The 21,330-nt window shown below is 35.5% G+C and overlaps 1 protein-coding gene across 1 annotated transcript in view; it reads left to right on the plus strand.

Moving 5' to 3' along the window:
* The window catches only part of GRIK2 (glutamate ionotropic receptor kainate type subunit 2), a 668,139-nt gene that overhangs the window by 375,176 nt on the left and 271,633 nt on the right, over window positions 1-21,330 (plus strand). The window contains exon 8 of the mRNA XM_034991619.1: window positions 19,437-19,580. Within this exon, the coding sequence (XP_034847510.1) occupies window positions 19,437-19,580 (144 nt within the window). The remainder of the gene's footprint in view (window positions 1-19,436; window positions 19,581-21,330) is intronic.

The raw sequence follows: 21,330 nt of genomic DNA on the forward strand, positions 1-21,330 counted from the left end.
TATGCTGTTGCCATCTCGAAATTCTTAATATTTGAATAGAGGCCATGCATTTTTCTTTTTCACTAGGCCCTACAAATTATCTAACCGGTCCTGACTGCTGCTAATATTTAAGTAGAATCATCATTTGCACAGTTAAGTAAGTTGAAGAGCAAAAACTTACGGATTTTTTTTGTCTGACTTGACAGTGGGACAGTTAAACATTTGCCTTTAAGGAAGGGCAACACAAACACAGAAAATTGAAAAAAAAAATAATAATTCCTGTGCCTTGGTTTCTCTGACACCACCATCTCCTGGTTCTCTGTATTCATGGTCAGACCATAGAGGACCCCTCTATGGTCCTCTTCCTGTCAGTCCTTAGGTGTTGGCTCTCTTCTGATTCTAACTTTACTCCTGGGTATCATTTGCTTCTCTGCTTCAGTCTTTCTCCCTGAGCTGATCATTTCCAACTTAATATCCCTGGCTCACACCTGTCTCCTAAGACACGAAGTCATACATTCAGCCCACTTACCAGACACTTCTACTTGCAAGTTTCAGAGACAACTCAAACATATCATCATCTTCCCTCCTGGAACCCCTTGTCTACTGATGGAGATACAGCAATAGGTAAAGTCTCTATACACCTTGAGATTATGTTCTAAAGGAGGGGGGAGATAATAATCCTTTGTATGTGATAAGTGCTCTGAAGAAAAGTAAGGTAAGAGAATAAAGAGTAATTGAAGGCATATTTTTGATAGCATTGATCTATGTTATTTTATCTCCATGAATATCATGACCATCTTCTCATTAGCCCAAATACTAATAAACCTGAGTTACTGTACCCTCCTTTCTGTTTGTCACCACTCCCTTCATCTCCCCAAAAATCAATGATCAAGTCTACTTGTAAATATTTCCTGAATTCATCCATTTTTTCCTCCCTGTTCTTAATTTGCTCATCTAAACAACTGTCATCACTCACCTTTTATTTTATTTTATTTTAACAAGTCTCTAGGTCCCCTTGTCTCTCGTTTCACACCAAAGTACAAGTCATTTGCCACAATCACAAGAGTAGTCCTTTCTGAAAGTAGATCTGATCATGTGTCTCCCCTGAAAGCACTTCAATGGCTTCCCTTAGCCTATGGATAAAACCTGTATTCGTGGATGTGGCTGACAAAATCCTCAATTTTTTGATTTTTGCCAGTAACTCCATCTCTTCCTCATCACTACAAACCCCCATCCTCATGGTGCTTCAGCCATAAGGAATTTTCCTCAGGTTCCTCAAAACTATCTTGCTCTCTCTCATTTCGGAGCTATCGTACATCCTTTTCCCTTTCCACCTGAATCTTACACCTCCTTAGTGTCAATATCACTTTCTTCTGAAAACCTTCTCTGAGTCACCCAGTTTAAATTAGGGTTTCTTGTATGTGGCTGCTATAGCACCCTGTCCCCCCGTTTCAATTTTAGGATGGAATGCATCTTATCTTTAGTGCATCTTCAATTACATTTTACTGGGCATAAAGTCTATAAAGACATGGCATTACATCCATCTTGCTTATGTTTTTGTCTCTAGCATTAGCACAGTGCCTAGCATGGGGCAGCTCATTATGGATTGTATGTGTGCCATTTATTTGTGTCTATCTCGGATTTCTTTCTGAATCTAAATGATGTTATGTATATGTTAGTGTAGTCTTATCTGAATACAAATGCTGACAGCAGCTGGGCACATCAAATTGGATTTTTCATCATTGGTATTTTTTTCGAGGAAGAACAGTGAAATGATCCAGTTGCACTTCAGTTCTAGAGAGTACATTTACTGCCTCTTTTGCAAGAGCTACCCAGGTTTGTCTTGAAGTTGATCAGCCTAACACAGAGGCAGAGATCTGAGGGCACAAGAAAACAAAGGCAAGATATTTTGTCCTTCAGGAAGTGTTTTCTGATGAAATCAGTTCCTCTCTCTCCACGAAGCAGAAATTAAACTTGTAATCTATTGAAAATCTGTAGAAATGGCAGACACTATCTTTAAATGATGTTAATTTGGGTGCATATAATTAAATGGCCCTTTATTTGGAAATTAGGAACATGGCAAATTTGGGTTTTCCTGTGCATCTACTGAAACTTAGTTTCTCAAAAAAATGCTGTGAGTCATTTTTATGAAATTCTTTTTTTTGCATCACAAATAAAGGCTAAATTTTAAAATGTACATAAATTTAATCCTATCAAAATTTAAATTAAACATTTCTTGATTAAAACAACAGTAAGTTACCTTTGTTTTGCAAGTTTCATTGATTAGAATAAGGAACCAAATACCCATTTAAAATATTTTTAACATGAAGAGATTATTTGTTTAAGAAAGTGATAAACATGGACAGTCATCATTAGAACACTATTTGCCTGATATACTCTATGTACTTATTCCACTTATCCTTATATAACTGCTCATGATTTGGAGACTTGCTTTTAAAGACTGAGAAAATCAGGGTGCCTGGGTGGCTCAGTTGGTTAAGCGACTGCCTTCGGCTCAGGTCATGATCCTGGAGTCCCGGGATCGAGTCCCGCATCGGGCTCCCTGCTTGGCAGGGAGTCCGCTTCTCCCTCTGACCCTCCCCACTCTCATGTGCTCTCTCTCATTCTCTCTCTCTCAAATAAATAAATAAAATCTTTAAAAAAAAAAAGAAGACTGAGAAAATCAATCTTAATATTTAATAGATGTTTTTAAAAAATGAAACAGCCATGTCATTAATTACATATTTCTAATAATTACTCATGAATATTTTTTCTAACTCTTATGGCTAATGATTTGCTATCATTGAGGGTATCAAAATAATATCCTCAACAGTTCCTGAAATAGTTTAAACCTCCCTAGAGTCATATTTGACATAAATGAGCACATTTTAGATTTCTATAGCCTTCAATTGAGAGAATAAGATCTGCTATGTTTACCTCAAATTCTTTTTTTATGATAAAGTTGGGGATAAATAAGATACATCAAACAACTATGTTTGAAAACATCTAGCCATGACATGTAATTGTCAAACTGTGTTTTAGGTAAATACAGCATGTCTTCATAACCAAATGACTTCTGGGAGAGTCATCCTCTAGAACTGAGCTGCCTGCTAACAACTGTGCTCAAGACAGAAAGAAAGCATATTAGTGCCTTTCCAAATGAACCCCATTCTTAGTGAGCACTGCTGTAATTTTATTTAATAGCTCAGGGCTTCATTTGCAGGAAGCAGACACCATGTTAATTAACAGAACAATGCTTGCAGAAAAGCTTTAAGATACTGCTTGATTAATCACTTATTCCTTTTGATGTCCCTGTCTCTATGTTCCCTGATGCAGGGGATGCCCTGGCTGGTGGTAGACATCCCAAAGGGGCTGTCTTCAGACTAATGTGCCATCCAGGCACATTTTTTAAACTCACCTGGCAATCTTGGGGCCTGACTCTTACTTCTGGTTGGGTTTACGTAGGAGAAGTTGGACAATTTGGGACCTCAGAGAAATTAGAAGTGACTCAGGTAAACATGAGGATTACCTAGAATTCAGAAGAAACAACTGCTACTTTTAATTAGAAATTCAAATTTGCCTTTGGTCCATTAATTCTGCTGTTTATAAGCACAGCACATAATACTTAAATATCAAACATGAGTAAAATTGTGCTTTATTTATTTTTATGTTATGCCAAAGAATAATAGTTGTAGCCCTTTTTTCCTACCTAAAAGAGTATTCTCATACAATATAAAAATATAAAGAAGAAAGATAAACTTTCCTATAATCCCATTATTTCTCTCCCTTTATGTATTTATGAAATTAAACAGCTATAGATATATTTAGATTAAAACTAGGGGCATAAGCTACATTCTGTTTTATACTGAAACAACATGTATCTTAAAAAGGTTCATAATCGAAATTTGTTCAGTTGTTAAAAGTGAGGTGGGTCTATTAATACTAACTTGAAAGGGCATATTTGTGAGTTTTTTTTTTTTAAGCAAATTGTAGTATATCACACTTTTGATTAAAACAATAAAAATAAACACAATATCTATGTATACGTATCTTTTTAGATCTATGTTGTTGAGAATAATTACCTTTTAGGAAATTTAGAGCACAGATAGTGGACTCTAAAATATTTTACCGGATGTAATGCTGTACTATTTTAATAGGAATATATTAGTTTGTAATGTGACTGTGTAAATTTTAACATCCATCTTTACGTGTCAATAAATATACCTCTGGGCAATAATTTTAATAGTGCTACAACATATTCAGTTATATAAATATAATGTAATTTGCTTAACTTTATGAGGATCCTTTAGGTTGCTATATTGTTTTAAAAATATAAACCACATTATAATGCACATATCTGTATATAAATCTATGTGCACTTATCTTTTCATTCCCATGAAGTAAATTCTCCAAGTAAAATTAGAGTGTCCCAGTTTGTGCTTGCCACATATTTCCAGAATGTTCTCCAGAATAGTTGTACCAATTGTTTCTAGTAGCCGACTGTGGATGTTAGCATGCCATTACTGACCTATGTCTGGTAAGGAAATTATGATTTTTCCTACTTAGAAATTTTACTGATTCTCTCTCACCTCTGGATCAGGAAAGTGAATGCATATCATCAAAAAATGAAAGCTGTCTTTTCAATGATTTTTTTTTATTATTTTTTAAATTATTTATTTGAGAAAGAGAGAGCACAAGCAGGGGAAGGGGCACTGGAAAGGGAGAAGCAGGAGAGGGAGAAGAAGACTCCCCCCACTGAGTAGGGAGCCCAATGCAGTACTTGATCCTGTAACCCTGGGATCATGACCTGAGCCAAAGGCAGAAACTTAACTGACTGAGCCACCCAGGTACCCCTCAATGATCTTTGTTTTATAGAGTACTATGGATTATCTTAACATAAGTGGAGCTAATCTCTAAAGTAGATATCTAATTTATGTTTTTAAGCATGTTGTATATAGCAGCAATTTATGTTAGCATAAATTATCATGGTTATTAGAAAAAATAGAATCTTTGAAATTTGATATGCTTGGGTTCAGACTTTAGGTGTGTCCTTTACTGGGTTGATTTGAACCTCAGCTCCTTGGGATCTACTACTTACATGATTAGATTGCTAAAGAAAATTAAACTAAATAATATCTGTAAATTTTCTACCACTGTGCCATATGGTAGGTGTTATAGAAACCAATCTTTTGACCAAATAACTTCTTTATGAAATATTCATTTTCTTTCTGATTTAAAAAAAGGGGGGGCAATATTATCCATATAGTTAAAAACAGATCTGATAGGCTAAAGTTATAGCTGATGTGCTTATTACTCTGGTTTTTCACATCTGTTTTGAAACTTTGCTCTTAACTTTTGGTCAAGAATAGTCCTTTCGTGGGGCGCCTGGGTGGCTCAGTCATTAAGCGTCTGCCTTCGGCTCAGGTCATGATCCCAGGGTCCTGGAATCGAGCCCCTTATTGGGCTCCCTGCTCCACGGGAAGCCTGCTTCTCCTTCTCCCACTCCCCCTGCTTGTGTTCTTTCCCTCGCTGTGTCTCTCTTTGTCAAATAAATAAATAAAATCTTAAAAAAAAAAAAAGAATAGTCCTTGTGATTCAGCTAATTTCAAAGAATAATGAAATTAAACTTCACTCTTCTTTACATGATGGATATGTGCAAAACCTTTGTATTGGTTGGGAACACAAGTAGGTGCAAATGCCTAAGTATAAAACGTGTTGAATTTTGTTCAGCATTTAACATAAAATGATTCTTATATTTGCAGTCATTTCTCCTTCAAAATGCAACCAAATGTGAATATTCCTTAGGGCCCATATTGAAGTGGAGAGAAAGGAAAGAGAAGACAGTGAAGGATATATAGCTGTGTAAGAGAGAAATGGAGAGAGTTAGTATCTGGAATGCAAAGTAGCAGAAGAAATATCATCTGATGCCCCAAACTCTGGAAACACAGGAGTCTACTCAAGTTTACAGCCTTGTACTGAGGTTCCTTGGACATATTCAAGTGTCATTAGTAAGATTTGAGTCAATGCCTACTTTATAAGACTCCTTTCCATGAGACCCACAAATCTAGCTCATAAGCAAAAAGCTCAAGGATAAAGTTGAACACATTCTGAATGTTTTTTAATTTAAATTTCTTTTTTTTTTTTGCTTTTTAAAATTTTATTATGTTATGTTAATCACCATACATTACATCATTAGTTTTTGATGTAGTGTTCCATGATTCATTGTTTGCATATAACACCCAGTGCTCCATGCAGTACGTGCCCTCTTTAATACCCATCACCAGGCTAACCCATCCCCCCACCCCCATCCCCTCTAGAACCCTCAGTTTGTTTCTCAGAGTCCATAATATCTCATGGTTCGTCTCCCCCTCCGATTTCCCTCCCTTCCTACTATCTTCTTTTTTTTTTTTTTTTTAAACATATAATGTATTATTTGTTTCAGAGGTACAGGTCTGTGATTCAACAGTCTTACATAATTCACAGTGCTCAAATTTTATCAAATGTCTGTGTTTTAACAAGCAAGGAAAGAATACTGCCTCATCATTTCTTAAACCGTTTTTTGTTTCTTCTGATGATTTTTTTTAATGCCTTTTAAAACATTTCTAACATCCTCTTGCTGCTAATTTCTCTGTGGAATTGCTATTCCTTCTGGCTTTTCCCTGAGTCCCTGCCATATATCACCCTCCATTCTTCTTTTGGCTGCAACTGTTCAGTTGTCAAATCCAGTAGGTGAAGATTATCAAACTATTTTCTCTCCTGAGTGAAGTTGCATCACCCTCACCTCCTGCTCTTTGCCTTCTTTGAATTAATTTCCTGAATGGCATGGGATTCAGTTAAAAAAAAAAAATGTTGTAATGAAAGTTTTTTATGTCCTGGTTTGTGATTTATAATTTGTTTGATCAAGTATAAAACTCGAAGTATAAATGTCAAGAGTTAACTGATACTGCTTAATCAGTCATTTCCAATTTTGATGTCAGTCTATTAACCTGCTGACTAAAAGGGCATCATAGAGTATTAGTTTGCATTTGGTTTTAGAGTCCTCTATGATTTCTTCCTTAATAATATTCACAGCAGTGTACCATTACAGTTTTTTGCTTCAGTTCACATTCTTATTGTCCCTGAACCTGTGTAATTCACAGTGGGAAGGGTAGTGTTGATTCAGACAAAATTTTGATCCATGTATTTTGGCAGGCATAGTGTATACTTCTATGTCATATCACAGTTGCCCCATTTTGTGCTTTTGTAAGTGGAACCAACTGACAATCCTATACAGATATCTTAGCAGTTATCTACAAATTTCCTACCGTATTAAATGTTTTTCTACAAAGTAATAGTCTTAACAATTAGAAGTAATAATGATATATTTGGTGAATTTATTTAGTATAACAGATCTTTTTAGTATTTTCATATGTATAATTGTATATGGCATGCTTTTACATACATTTTTTTATTTTTTTAAATGTGTATCCCAACTCTATGGGGAGGTAAAAAATCATGATCTCATTTTGCCCTGAGGCAAACCAAAGCCTAAGACTGTATTATTCATGATTCTTTCAATTCCAGTTGTCTAAAATTCCTTTAGTAATAGCAAAAAGAAAGCACATTGGTCTTCTAGCTTGTAACGTACGGGATAATCTGTCTTCAGATACCTTTGGATTCAGGTGCACAAAGAAAGTCATAAACAGGTTCCTCTACATCTTTCACCTCCTCTTTTGTTTATATTGGCTTCATTCTCAGGCAACAGTGCAGAGGTGGCATCAAGGTTTATAAAAATCACTGGCACAGAACTCCGAGAGAAAGAATGTACCTTTTTCCCAAATGGCTCCCTCAGAAAGCCTTGTCACTTGGCCATGCCTGAAGCAGTGCTTGTTATCAGGTCTGGAACACTTGGAGCTAAGCTATTGGGTCAGAGAATGGACTCAGGGGGAAGAGGTTCTGCTTCAAAAGAAGAGATGCCAAGCAGGCAAAACAATAGATTCCATCAAAGATGTTGCATGACTTAATTGGAATCCTGTTTTTGGTCTTCAGTTCCATGTTATTCTTTTAGTCTTCCACTTAGATCAGTTCTCACATGAAATGATATATAAAGACTCAACTTTAGGGAAGTCCTTTAATATTTATCCTGTAAAAGGACAAGCATATTCTAATGTCTGAAAGGAGATGTTCGGAAGCTCAGAATGTGAACACAGTATAATCTTAAAAAAAAAAAAAAAAAACTTATGAGAATTCTGATTGATCTTTTCCCTTGATCCCACCATTCTTTCCAACTTTTGTTTTCTTAGCTTTTTCCCATGCCTTTGTTTTTTGAAGCTATGGATATTGATAGAAAACTCTTCCAAATGACGACTTTCTAACATAGTAGGTACTACTGCATACAAAACTAGATAGCCCCATATTGGCCTGCATATGGCATTATGAAGAATTTTGGTTTACTTGTTTGTTCCACTCACCTACGATGAATACCCCAAGGGTCTAAATCATCTTTGATTTCTCAGTTTTATTGCTTAAGCTTATAATTGTGTTTGATGTCAGTAACACGATAATAACATTAATAAACGCTGTTGAATGAGTGAATCAAACTGTAAAGCACATAGAGACAAATGAAAAAAGACAATTGGAAGAGTATATGTTCATATAGGAAAAGAGATTCAAGTGACCTAAGAATGAGTAAGCGAAGGCATTTCTTCGTGGTACTAAAACAATAATTAGTTAAATCAACGTATTTTCCAATGTAGAAAATAATCATGTTAACTAAAATAGTGAAGAGATGGGAAGTCTTCAAATTAGGGATCTAAGGTACACTGTAAAATATGAGTATACCAATCAATCCCTCTGTTTTCCTCAAAGATGTTTGCCTCATCTAAATTGATATGAATTGCTAACATAGTTGAGAGTCTCACTCTTCTCTATAAATTATGACATAAAGAGCTTTATAGTTCACACTTTTGTAAATTTATCCAATTCAGTCCTTACAGCTCTATAAGGTAGATTACTATTCTATTTATTTTAAAGATGAGGAAATAACACTAAGGAAGATAACATGACTTCCCATAATGACTAATAGGTTACAGAATTAAAGTACTAAGTCCCATTAGTTTAAATGTTCACGTAAATACTAAATGAAAATTTTATTTTTTCGCATTTCTGTGAGAAGCTAACTATTACAATTTTTTATAGAATAATAAGCACAATACAAAAAAAAAACAAAACACACAATAAGAACATGAAAAGTTATAAGGGACATATATGAATATGATTTATTTGCATATCTGTTGTTTTATTTTTCCAGAAATGTCTTTATTAATTTCTTCGCTATCCTTCAAATTATGCTTAAAATAGATCTTTGCTATAATTTGATTTTTGGTTTGAGTAAATGATATATGAAGTTTAGGTTCTTAATTTTTATAGGCATTTGGATTTAGTATTTACATGAATGTTTAAACTCATGTACCCAAATTTCTGGTGTATTTTTGGTGTGCATATTTCTAGATCTCAAATTAGAAATAATTAGTCTGTTAACAACATAGAAATCAAATTTAATTCATCATATTGAAAAGAGAAAATATAAACAATATCAATGAATATAAATTTTTAAGTGCAAGAAACTAATTTGAGCTCCGAATATCAAAATAATTGGATATATTGGAGATCAGCTGGAAGGACAAAGAATACTTCCCCTTGATATTGACTCTTCTCTAGATCAACAGTAGTTCCAAATGTAGTAAAAAGCAGATGAGATTTAACAGGGCCTAAATTATTAAGGTTAGTGCATTGTTGCTAGAGAGTTCATTAACAATCCTATCAATACAGTGTTCTTCATGGACGTTAGTAAGAGCTTCATGGAACATTTTAAAAGAGAATGAGGTATCTCAAAGGACTGATCTTGGTTGAAAAAATTTAATTAGGTAAGAATAATTACCTTAGTTAAATGAAACTTTTAATTGAAAACCTGTTGGCATTTTCTAAGCTGCTTCACAGCTTTCCCTAGTCATTTATATTTAAGAAGTGAAGAGTTTCTCTACATGGCATTTGAGAAACATCTAAACATCCTGGAATTTGTATATAATAGTTTAAAGGAGTTTAGAAAGTGTGGCAGTAAAAAAAAAAAAAAAAAATAGGATTTTCTGCTTGGGAAATGGTGCATTTTAAAGATATATGTAGGAAAGAAAGAAAATTATATAGAAATATTCATGGTAAATACATATAATTCTTGGAAATAATGCAAAATAGTCATCTCCTAAAGCTTTCACAATTGTAATGTTAAAACTCCATGGACTGAATTTCAGACCTTATAATGCTCTAAAAGCTCACAGGAAAATACTGCTGTTTGTGAAATTATTTTGTTGAGTGTTGTTAAGGAAAATGTCATCCAGCAAAAGTTCTTGCAAAATTAAGGGCCAAAAATTGAATAATATAAACATCAAGGGTCAATGAAAACTCTTACTGTCAAAATTAGCGTAAATCACATTTTAGATTGTATTTTACTAGTTGCTATTCAAAACAGGTTAATTAACTGTCACTACTTTCTGGTAGCTTTTAGCTTAGCCAGAGAACATTGGTTTGAAGAGACACAAGCATTTATTCAAATTCACAAATTCACAGGGACATCAAGCAAATGAATCTGTTAATCATTCTTGGCATTAATCCTGGCCCAGACCTGTTTCTTTGCTGAATCCCAGCAACACTATCTTCCAGTACCATCTTCTTCACTTCATCTTCAGAGCATTGCTGAAACTTGATTTTTGTAACTCATCAATTTGGCTGTGAAGCTGAAACCCATTCTATTCTTTTCCCTTCTCTTTTTTAATATCTTCCCCTTTTTAGCCTTCATGGGTGCTGAATACCATACGGGTATCTACAAAAATTCATATTCCTTTTAAAGATCTCTCATCCTGCAGTTTTTGGCATCTCCTTTTATTCAACTAATCTGCAATAGAGGAATCCCTCTGGTCAGCTAAAAAACATGAAGTATTGGCATATCCATATTCTTACTGTGTAAGAGGACACAAAAGAAGATAACAACCTGGGATCTTAGTGAATGAATTTGGATAGGAGAGAAAGGGTGTTGGTTTTCCTCTGCAGAGTATTGGGAAGCCAGGGTGGGCTTTAGTGTGGATGGATACTTTAACAGGGAAGTTAAAACAACAAAGAAAATATAATACAAGTATTAGAAGACTTTACTGGGTCACACAGGAATTGGGTAGAGTATGGAGCACAAGACAATGGATAAAGAAAAGTGACTTTTGATTGCCCTTATTTATAAATTCATAGGAAATGTTGATACAAAAGTTTATCAAACAAGCACATAAAGCATAAATAATTTTGGGGAGAAGATAGATAAATTAAGATTACGATTGTATTACAAAGGCCAAAATAAAATTGGAATGAAATGTAAGTTTCCTAGGACTACACATGTAAGCCACAAGACACCTTAAAATCCAGCTGGTTCCAGCCCCTCTTCTTACGGGTGACAAGAAAGACTTACTGAAGACAAGAAAAAATACGAGACAGATTTGTTGGCTTTGTAAGTAACTATCCTACAGCAGTCCTTCCTTTAGTAACAAATTCAAGACACAATAATACTTTACCACTTACATTTATTCTTAAATTCTAAATTCGTCAGGTAACGTGTATGTATGTAGTTTTAGTGTGTGTCTTTTTTTAGCTTTGAATTGTGGCATTGTGTGCATGTCACATTTTATAGGGATCACATTGTTGTTGTATGGTAATTTCCTTCTTGCTCCTTTCCCTTTCAGAACTTGGTCTGCTCTCTTGAACAGCATGAGTTCTGTTCCCTCATTTAGGGTAACAGTGGGTGCAGAAGGGTTGAAACATTATACTTTCTAAACCAGTTCCTTGTTTTGGATCGTAGCCATCTTGAAGAGATTACCGCTCTTCTGGTGATCATCATCATCATCGTCTAACACCTGCCTGTGCACCATGGGCCAGAGACTGTGCACACTGCTTTAATGTATTATCTCATGCAGTCTGTGCGGTCCACGCAGCTGCTGGTAAAGAACTCTGTTTCAGAGTAGTACAAAGAGCCGGCAACAGAGAAAGCATGACGGCAGCTGCAGCGTAACTGGGAGAATTGTCTCTGACAATTGGCTCCCGACTGGGTCTGAGGGCATTTCTTCTCCAGTCCCCTCCATTCAGTTAGCAGCCTCTGCGCACCTGCTCTGAGCCGGGCAGGGTGCTGGGTTCAGTGCGCCAGCTGAATGACTGAACACCAGCCTGCCTTCCATGTGGGATCCTCACCCTTGCCCAGAGGGGTGGATGATTCTCTGTCGCATTTAGGCTTGTGCTGACTGCACAAGGGAGCTCCAGAGGTCAGAATCCACCCTTTCTCCCCTGCCCTTAATGTCCTTAATATCTTCTAATTGAAGGATAATATTTGTAATTGTTTATCTCCTGGAACTATCAGGTTTTTAAAAGTGATTTTCCAACAAGGACGAGAGAGGGCAGATCATCATTTTTTATGTCCAGTTATAAAAGGTGGAAACAAGGCAAAGTGGATTTAATTTTTTTTTATTATTTCTTTTAGCTAAAGGATCAAGTCAATGAAAGAGCCAGAATTTATAAACTTAAATTCCATTTGTTAGCCCATGGTGCTCTTTGTGCTGTGCACTGTACTTCAGATGGGAATTCAGACATGAGCAAAATCTGAGACCCAGGGGTTCCAGAATGGATCTGCCACCTGCCAGCTAGCGTTCAGATCTCAGAGGGCACCTGCCTGCACTTATTTAATGGAAAGATAAATGTGTTCATGGAACTGTTACTATAAATTCATTTGGAAACGGGACAGAGGCTGAACTCACATTCCTCCCAGGTCTGAGCTGCTGGTGGGTTTGGTTCACTGGACCTCTGGGAGGTAATGCATTCTAGCTAGGTGGCCAAGTGTGATTACTATTCAGGGCTTCCTAATACCCATTTCTTTTACAATTCAACCGAACTTTTGGGTTGAATTTGTCAATTTGTTGAAAAATGCTTTTATACACTTACTGTGGGCACAGCAATGTATGGAGTACCGTGCAGGGTATTACAAAAATAGGCATGGTTATTACCCAAAAGATGCTTGTGGTCTAGAAGGAAGGAAAAAAAGTGAGGAAGCATAAACAGTTTTATTAAAACTAGAATGTGCAATGAAGAAAGAAGATATGGATCAGTGATGCTTAGTTTGGGCGGATTCTAGATACTTCTAGAATAAAATGAAATCTAGGAACCATCTTTTCAGAAAAATGCATGATCACTCTCTAATTTTAAATAGCTGTGCCGGAGTAAAATCGACATATATAAACTTCCCATATTTGAACTGTACAAGTTTATAAGTTTTGACATACGTTTGTACCCATGAAACCATCACCAAATCAAGATATAAACGTGTATCACATCGCTCTTAAGAGTGATTACATTTAAATGTAAATTATTGCATACAACATTGGGTGTGTTTGGAACCTAGGCCAAGAGCCCAACTATGCAAAAACTGCTTAAGCAGAATGACATTGTCACAAATGTAACTCTGCTCAGCATAATAGAGAAATAAATTGTGAAAGGTTATGTTCTGTGTTCCCTCCATGAAAATTCAGTCGGGGTACCCAAAACACACACTACTTGGGAAACAGAGGAATGCTCTTCTCATTGGAAAGAAAAATAAATACTTTTGGTAGTTTTGTTTTGTTTTGTTTTTGCTAAGAGAAGTCTTTCGTATTTCTGAGAGATTTTATGTACCAATAGTCCCTTGTATGTTTATATGGAGTTCAGGGATTGTTCATTTCCAGCTATTTGCTTCATGTTTCACATAAATAAAACCTGTCTTTAAATTTGTTGTAACTCCTGTCTCTCTCAGAACTTCACCAAAGAGGTGTTTAATGATGATGATTAGAGTGATCAAAACCAGAAATAACATATGCAGTCGACATGGACATCCTTGGTAACGACTGCTTTGTACTAAATGCTTCTGTAAATGAAATCTAAATATATGGAAACCTTTTGACCATTCACAGCATCTATGATTATTCCTGCTTTTATATGTTGGGAAATGTTTCAATTATACATACCAAATCAAAAGTAGTAAACAATGGTAATTTTTGTCATTTGAGACTTTTGAGAGCATCTAATTCCCCTGATTCTTCAATTACTTAAAAATGCATAGTGGACTTTTCCACAGCGTAGAAGAAATATGAACTGTTCTTTCAATACTTGCAAGTCTCATCAGACTTGAGGTTACTTGAGATAGATGAAATCATCCTGGGTGACTAAACCAATATCTGTGCCAATAGCTCAGCCATAGAAATTAGCATTTGTCACTCTGCCACCTGCACTTCCTGCACACACTCCATGCCTGGAAGTAATTAGACTAGGTATAAGATAAACCCAGCAGTAAGTTAGGGAGATGGTTAGTGCATATTTAAAATGTACGTGAAGGCACTTCTCATGATCTTTTCAAGCCACCCGTTTAGATCACTAGTTTAATTGAAATGTGTAGGACTACCTCACACAATTTTAAAGGTTTGTAAAGCAAGTTTTTGGCTGACAGACATTCTTTGTAGGTTAACTAACTTATTTTGGAAAGAAAAATAAAGTTCCAACTGCAGTCTAGTCTGAGGTAGTCTCTCAAGGGTGTTCCTATTACTATCGATAGATACTTGACCTAGCAGTGAAGCATGGAGGTTTGTACTTAGATCTGTCTAGACCTACCTGGTCTGCACTGCCTTCTGAGCTGTATTCCCAGGGCGAAGAGATATTCTATCTTTCCAGTAAGTGTGATCTATTTATATATAAGTGAGTAATTATTCTTAAAAGTGAGAAAATGGGACAGATTGTTTTATCTTCATTGCTGACTTTTTTTTTTTCTCTGCTTAGCTTTTGTCTTTGTAATTTAGGGTGCGAGTGACTACAATTTTATCTAAACCCCTCATATGGATTTTTTTTGTAAAGATTTTATTTATTTATTTGACAGAGAGAGACACAGCGAGAGAGGGAACACAAGCAGGGGGAGTGGGAGAGGGAGAGGGAGAAACAGGCTTCCCGCCGAGCAGGGAGCCCAATGCGGGGCTCGATCCCAGGACCCTTAGATCATGACCTGAGCCGAAGGCAGACACTTAAGGAATGAGCCACCCAGCCGCCCCCCCCATATGGATTTTAATGACCAAATTGTAAACATATTCCATTTTAATTTAACCAGTTAAATTACAGTTATGTGTAACCCTGAAGCTTTCTTTAGAGGTAGCTATGCTGTAAAAGAAAAAAATGTGACTTGGGAGTCAAAGGAACTTTTATTTGTATCTCAGCTCAGAGACATACCCTCTTTGGGACCTGGGGACATAATTGTCTCGTGTTCAGCAGAGCCTCCAAATATATGAGACCTGCTGTCATCAGCTTATCCTCCATTGCCTTTCATAGTTTCAGTAGGAATAAGCTTAAGAGAGGTAGTTGATTATGATAGTTCAGATAGTGGGTCTAAGAATTAGGTCTTGCCGGTGTCTTGTTTCTAAGTCTTATTTCTGCCAGAGTCTTGTTATGATAGTTTGGACAGTAGTTCAAAGAGCCAAGCATTGCCTGAGTCTTGTTTTCTGAGTCTTTTTTCTCCAGGTGATGAGACCTTGAGAAAATTACTTTAACCTTGCTAAGCTTCAGTTTCCTTCTTTCTAAAATCATAATAGTAATATCACCTAAAACATATGGTCTTGGTAGAATTAAATGAGACAATGCAGGTAAAGAAATTGACACAGTTGTGTAGTATAGAGTAAGCATGCAATATAATTTGATGGTAATAGTAATATTATCAAAATGATAAAGTAATTAACCTGTGTGTCTCCTGTACTTTTTTCCTCTTCTCTTCCACCCCTCCCTTTTTTCCCTCCTATTTTCCATCAAGAGAAAAGTCAAGGCAAGGGACTATAAAGCCAGTATGAGAGGGTGGAAGACTTAGCAAGAGCAGCTCATTCAATCTCTACAATTTAGAGTTGGGAGTGAGAGACGCCCCTTAAACCTGATCTTGAAAGACATTCTAAAACCTTTACCTTTTGAGAACCCCCTGAGCGCAACTGCATAGAAGAAATCTACTTTCATGAAGTCATTCCTGGTTAATGTCACTTCCTGACTAACCTCTTATTGACCCAACCCCATACATTGATGTATTCCTTTTTTGTGAGGTTGTATTTATCCATTCTCCACAATCTATACATTTCCCTACTTTGCAGCCCATTTTTGTTATGTATTTACCACTTATCAAAACATGATGTAGATTAATACATTCAAGTACTTACTGATATTTCTCATATTTTGTAACTTTAAAAATCATTTAAACCATTTTGCTTTATTAAATGTAGAGCTCTGAGCAAAAACCAGAGAGAAAGCTGTGAACTGTGGGTAGATTGTCTGGATTCAAATCTAACTCCACCTCTACATGCTAGTTGCTTAGGCCAGTTACTTAACTGTTCTCTGCCTCAATTTTCTACTTGGTACAAACTCAGTGGATTTTCACCTGGATGATGGTTGCAAAAATTTAAAGGGAATGATTTAAAGAGAATGCCTCATATGTAGTAAATACTAAATGAGTGTTAAGTAATACTATTACTAGTATAAGACAGATTTTCAAGCATATGCATTCCTGTGAAAATAAGAAAAACACTTTTGAAACACTAGGGTTTTCTCACTACTTTTCAAAGGTGAAAGAATTTGCATATGTATGGTTTTGCAAAGAAGACAGTAAAGTTGAGTCTGACAGGATAGCAAGTATAAATGGAAAATAACTCCATATTATTACATAAAACGACCAGTCTAAAAGTAGGACAGAAATAACACTCTAAACTGGTGAAAATATCATAGAGAGTAGTTTCAGAAGTTCTGTGTATCCCCTTATCATAAATCAACATATTTTAAACTGGAAATTGAAGAAGTAATTTGCTCAGCAACTTTTTAACTATTTAGAATTTTTTTCTCTAGTATTTACCTTCTATTTAATAAATACTATCTTTCTTTTATAATTACATTTAAAATCACAGATCTCAAATAGTTTTATTATCAACTAGTGTGTCCTCTGCTCTTGATGCTGAAACTATGTACCAAAAACAATTTTTCAAATGCTTAATTTGACAAAATTCTTCCTTAACATTGTCATTTTAGATAAGATTACTCTTCTAGGATTTTCATATAAGTCATATAAGATCATGTAAGTCAGTAAATCATGGCAGAATAGTAACAAATATCATATTTATTTTAGTTATTTTGTGGAACTAGATCAAAATTTTCATCTTGAAAATTATCAAATGGTATTTAGCAAACTCCTATCTTAAAGAAACTGTAGAAAATAAATAAAAAGAAAAAAAATTAAATTCTATTAATAACTAACTTTCAAGAGTAATCATTGGTTTCATTTTAGTGTATTTTCTTCATTTCGATCTGCTGTTGCTGTTGATATAACATGTTATATGGTGGTTAAGAATACTAGCTGTGAGCAGAGAGGCTGAGTCTGGGGCCTCTCTATTTGTTAACTGTGTGACTTTGCTTAGTTCCTTAACATCTATCAAACTTGGTTTCATCATTTGTAAAATGGGAACAAGAGTAGCGCTTTTATTAAACCATTATTGTGAGAATTATATAAATTAAGTAGTACATATGAAGTACCCATAAAGATATATAAAGGCTTATGCTGGACATACAGCTCTGTATAATCAATTTTTACACTTAGCATCATATTCACGTGTGATTTCTCGTCTAACTGATTATTTTTCAAAACATGGTTCTTAGTGGTTATATAAAACATCATTGCGATTTTACTCTATTTCCTTAGCTTGAACATTCAGCAGGTTTCCACTTTTTTAAAAAAAATAAATCATGTATATAGCTTTTGTTCTTATCTCTGATTTGCTTAGGGCAAATTCCAGAAAGAAATTACTGGGTTAAAAAGAACATGGATATTTTTAAGGCTCTTTTGTGGTTTTGCAAAATTGTCCTTTACCTTCCCCCGAGTAGTGTGTGAAAGTGTTCATGCCTCTTTACCTTTGTTCACAGTGATTTTTTTTTTAATTCATTTTATTTTGAAATCAAATGTGTCTTTCATATCTTGGTAACTGTTTTTATGACCACCTGTGTGCTATCTAAGATATGTCCCCTGAATGTTACCTCAGGCCAAAGACAAATATCAGTCTAATCCTCAGGCTCATGATGTATGCCCGTATCAACTCCATGATCCTAGTTACACTCTGCAGCCATCAGAGGATGCGAAAGTAATCAGCTGGTATTTACAAAGTGAAGGTTAGGAATCTGAGCTATGTTCCCCAAAGATTTATGAACTATAAAATGGCATTCTTGTTATGTTCTGTCACTGCATTGTGCTCTTTAGCTGTCTTCCATTTTATGTGGTAAAGCTCCCTAGGATCCATTTGCATGAAAGCGACTGTGTGTATTCATTTTGTATTGTGTGGTGGCAAACGCTATAATCTACAGGGTTCCTATTCATTTTGGAATTCATTTCACAGCTCACTAATTGTGTGAATGAGAAGAGGAAATATATGCTTTTATTCTGAAGCATGCCAAGCAGATGGCCCAAAAGTTCATTGCTAGCATTACAGTTAGAGTGGTCCTCTTCTGTAGGTTGTGAGCCTGGCATTGATCCGTCAGACACAAAGCAAGGGTCCATTTAACACAGCAGTTAACTGTCACTGAGCCTCTGGTTTGTTATGACTTATAAACATTTTGTTTTTTAACATCAACTTCTAAAGTGGTCAGTCATTTGAGCAGGTGCAAACAGTAGAATTCATATCCGTCTTACTTGAGAAGACAAAATGAACTTTTATTCATATGGAAATTTGGGGAAAAGAAAACAGTACAGGGGATTAAGCTTAGTTTCTTAAAATTACTACATGTATTGAGATTCAAAACTGTAGCATCATTTCTGAGATTGAACCTTTTGAAAAATTAAGTTGAAGAAAAGATCGGGGATTATAGCTAAGCTTTTTAGGTGAATCTCCTTTCAAATCTCTTTTGTTCTTCCTGTGCAAGGAAATTGTTTATTTACTTTTATATACAATATGTCATTTATGTAAACATTCAAAATGTTTCCAATTGCATTCAGCCTATGTGTGTGCATATGTGTGTGTGTATGTGTGTGTAGTGAGACAATCAAACAGAGCTAGAGGGGGTGACAAAAAAATAAAATAATGAATGTCTTCACACATTGCCTACTTTAACGGAGATCCTAGGACAATATGAACCTGGGTTATTACCTCAGGAAAGGGAGGGTAGGTCAGGTGTTCTAAGGGAGCTGATGTAGTAATCTGATCACAGTATCTTATTTAAGAGAACCAGAGCATCGGAAACACTGTTGTCTCCCTTATGTGAAGATAAAATGAGTATATATTTCTCTCACTCCTTCCTTCCCTCCCCTTTCATACCTCCTACCGTGGGTTTCGCTTGTTGTGTTGACTCCATATTTCCCTTTTCTCGGCTTTCAGACTGATGCTGCTCTAATGTATGATGCTGTGCACGTGGTGTCTGTGGGCGTCCAACAGTTTCCCCAGATGACAGTCAGCTCCTTACAGTGTAATAGACACAAACCCTGGCGCTTCGGGACCCGTTTTATGAGCCTAATTAAAGAGGTATGTCAGAAGAAGCACATCTGCCTAGTCTCTTTTGTCCTCAAGGTGAATGCATTGAGATTATTTCAGTTTTCCTAACAGGTGACCTTTTCCCTTTATCTTTTGAATTAAACTTACTGTCTTCCTCCATACAGGCAAAATTAACAATTTAACTAAATGATGTGGGACAAAAGGGGGAAAATTACATGACAAATAAATGGGTATCTTTCAGAATATCTATGATTGTGTAAACAGATGAAAGTGACCTATGATTCATGACATTGTTAGTTTTCACCTTCCTGAATCTTTATGTGTATTACTTTTCATTTATGTGGAGATACAGTTTAAAGAATGTTCATATTTTAGGCAACAGTTTTTAACATGAATGCCATTTGCACTCCAATAAATCATATGTCTTAAAGAATTGTTATTTAGATCTATGGTTCCTAAATATAATGTCTAGTTATTTTAATTCTATTAGCAGTTAACATAAAACAGATACCTGGATTCACAAGAGTGCAAAGTTTACTTCATATTGCCTAATGCAATCATTCTTATGGCCATTTATCATTTCTGATTACAACTGTTATGGTTATAGACCAAGAATGCCCACAGTGAAGAAAAAAAAGGCAAAATTCTGAAGATCACACACACACACACACACACATACACACGTTATTCCTAGTTATCCTATCATGAAGGAAATCTTATGTCAGCTTAGGATACATTTCATTTGATTATAACAGGAGTTTTTCTATGAAAATGTAACTGGAAAAATTTAATCTTTGCTAGGAAAATCACAGGGATTATCCCCATATAAGATTTTTCTTAATGGCTTTAAAGAAATCATCAATTCAGCATATAATAAATTATTCATCTCGAAAATAAAAGTGAAATTGGGTCATAATTAAGAATCTCCAGGTCCTTTGCCAAGAATATCCAGGAATTTTCCTTGTGTGATTTTTAATGTCCTCTCAGATGGGTGAAATGACACTCCCTGATGAATATGTAGTTCATTTATTTGTTTCACATTCTACCTTTATGTCTGGTTTAAAACTGAGCATCGGAGAGCTGCAGACATAGTGCACGGGTTTGGCTTCTGAAAGAACTGCTTTCTGAGTGCAGCACCTGAGTATTGAGGTGTGTGTCACACGGTCCTATAAGAAACAGTTGTATGAAACTCACTACTGGATTCATCGTAAGTTGTTGTCGAGGACGTTGTCCACTAACTCACATGGTGAGCCTCTTTATGAGGACCAACAGGAGACATTCCTCGCAGGTTTTAATGCCAGGAAAAGCTGAGCTTCTCCTGGGCAGTTGGAACGTCTCAAATTATGGACCCTGTATATTGTGTTTATATCATATTTTCTTCATTGCTTTGGTGTCTAGAAAGTTCAGAATTAAATTTGTGATTGTATTTTGTTAGTTGTGCATTCTTACCCGATAAACATTTCTTTATGCTGCCTCTATCCCAGATTGTTTTTTTTAACTATTGTCTACTTATACTTCTGTATTTCTTGATCAAATTAACTATTTTTATACTAATATGCATTTTTGTTAATCACCTTAAATTATTTTCTTTGGAAAAGGATGGGTTAAAAATATCTTTTGCTTCCTTATTGGAGACCAGTTAACACATGTTTAAACTCAGTGATGACATGTTGCTGTATGTATATAGATATGTATTATAATTGTTTCTGTTTTATTTGTAATTTATTAGCCTAAAACTATTTTCGAATCCTTATACCTAAGAACAGAAATACATGTAGAC

This window comes from Mirounga leonina, unplaced genomic scaffold (genome assembly GCF_011800145.1).
Source record: "Mirounga leonina isolate KUSES-001 unplaced genomic scaffold, KU_Mleo_1.0 Mir_53, whole genome shotgun sequence".
NCBI classification, from domain to species: domain Eukaryota; kingdom Metazoa; phylum Chordata; class Mammalia; order Carnivora; family Phocidae; genus Mirounga; species Mirounga leonina.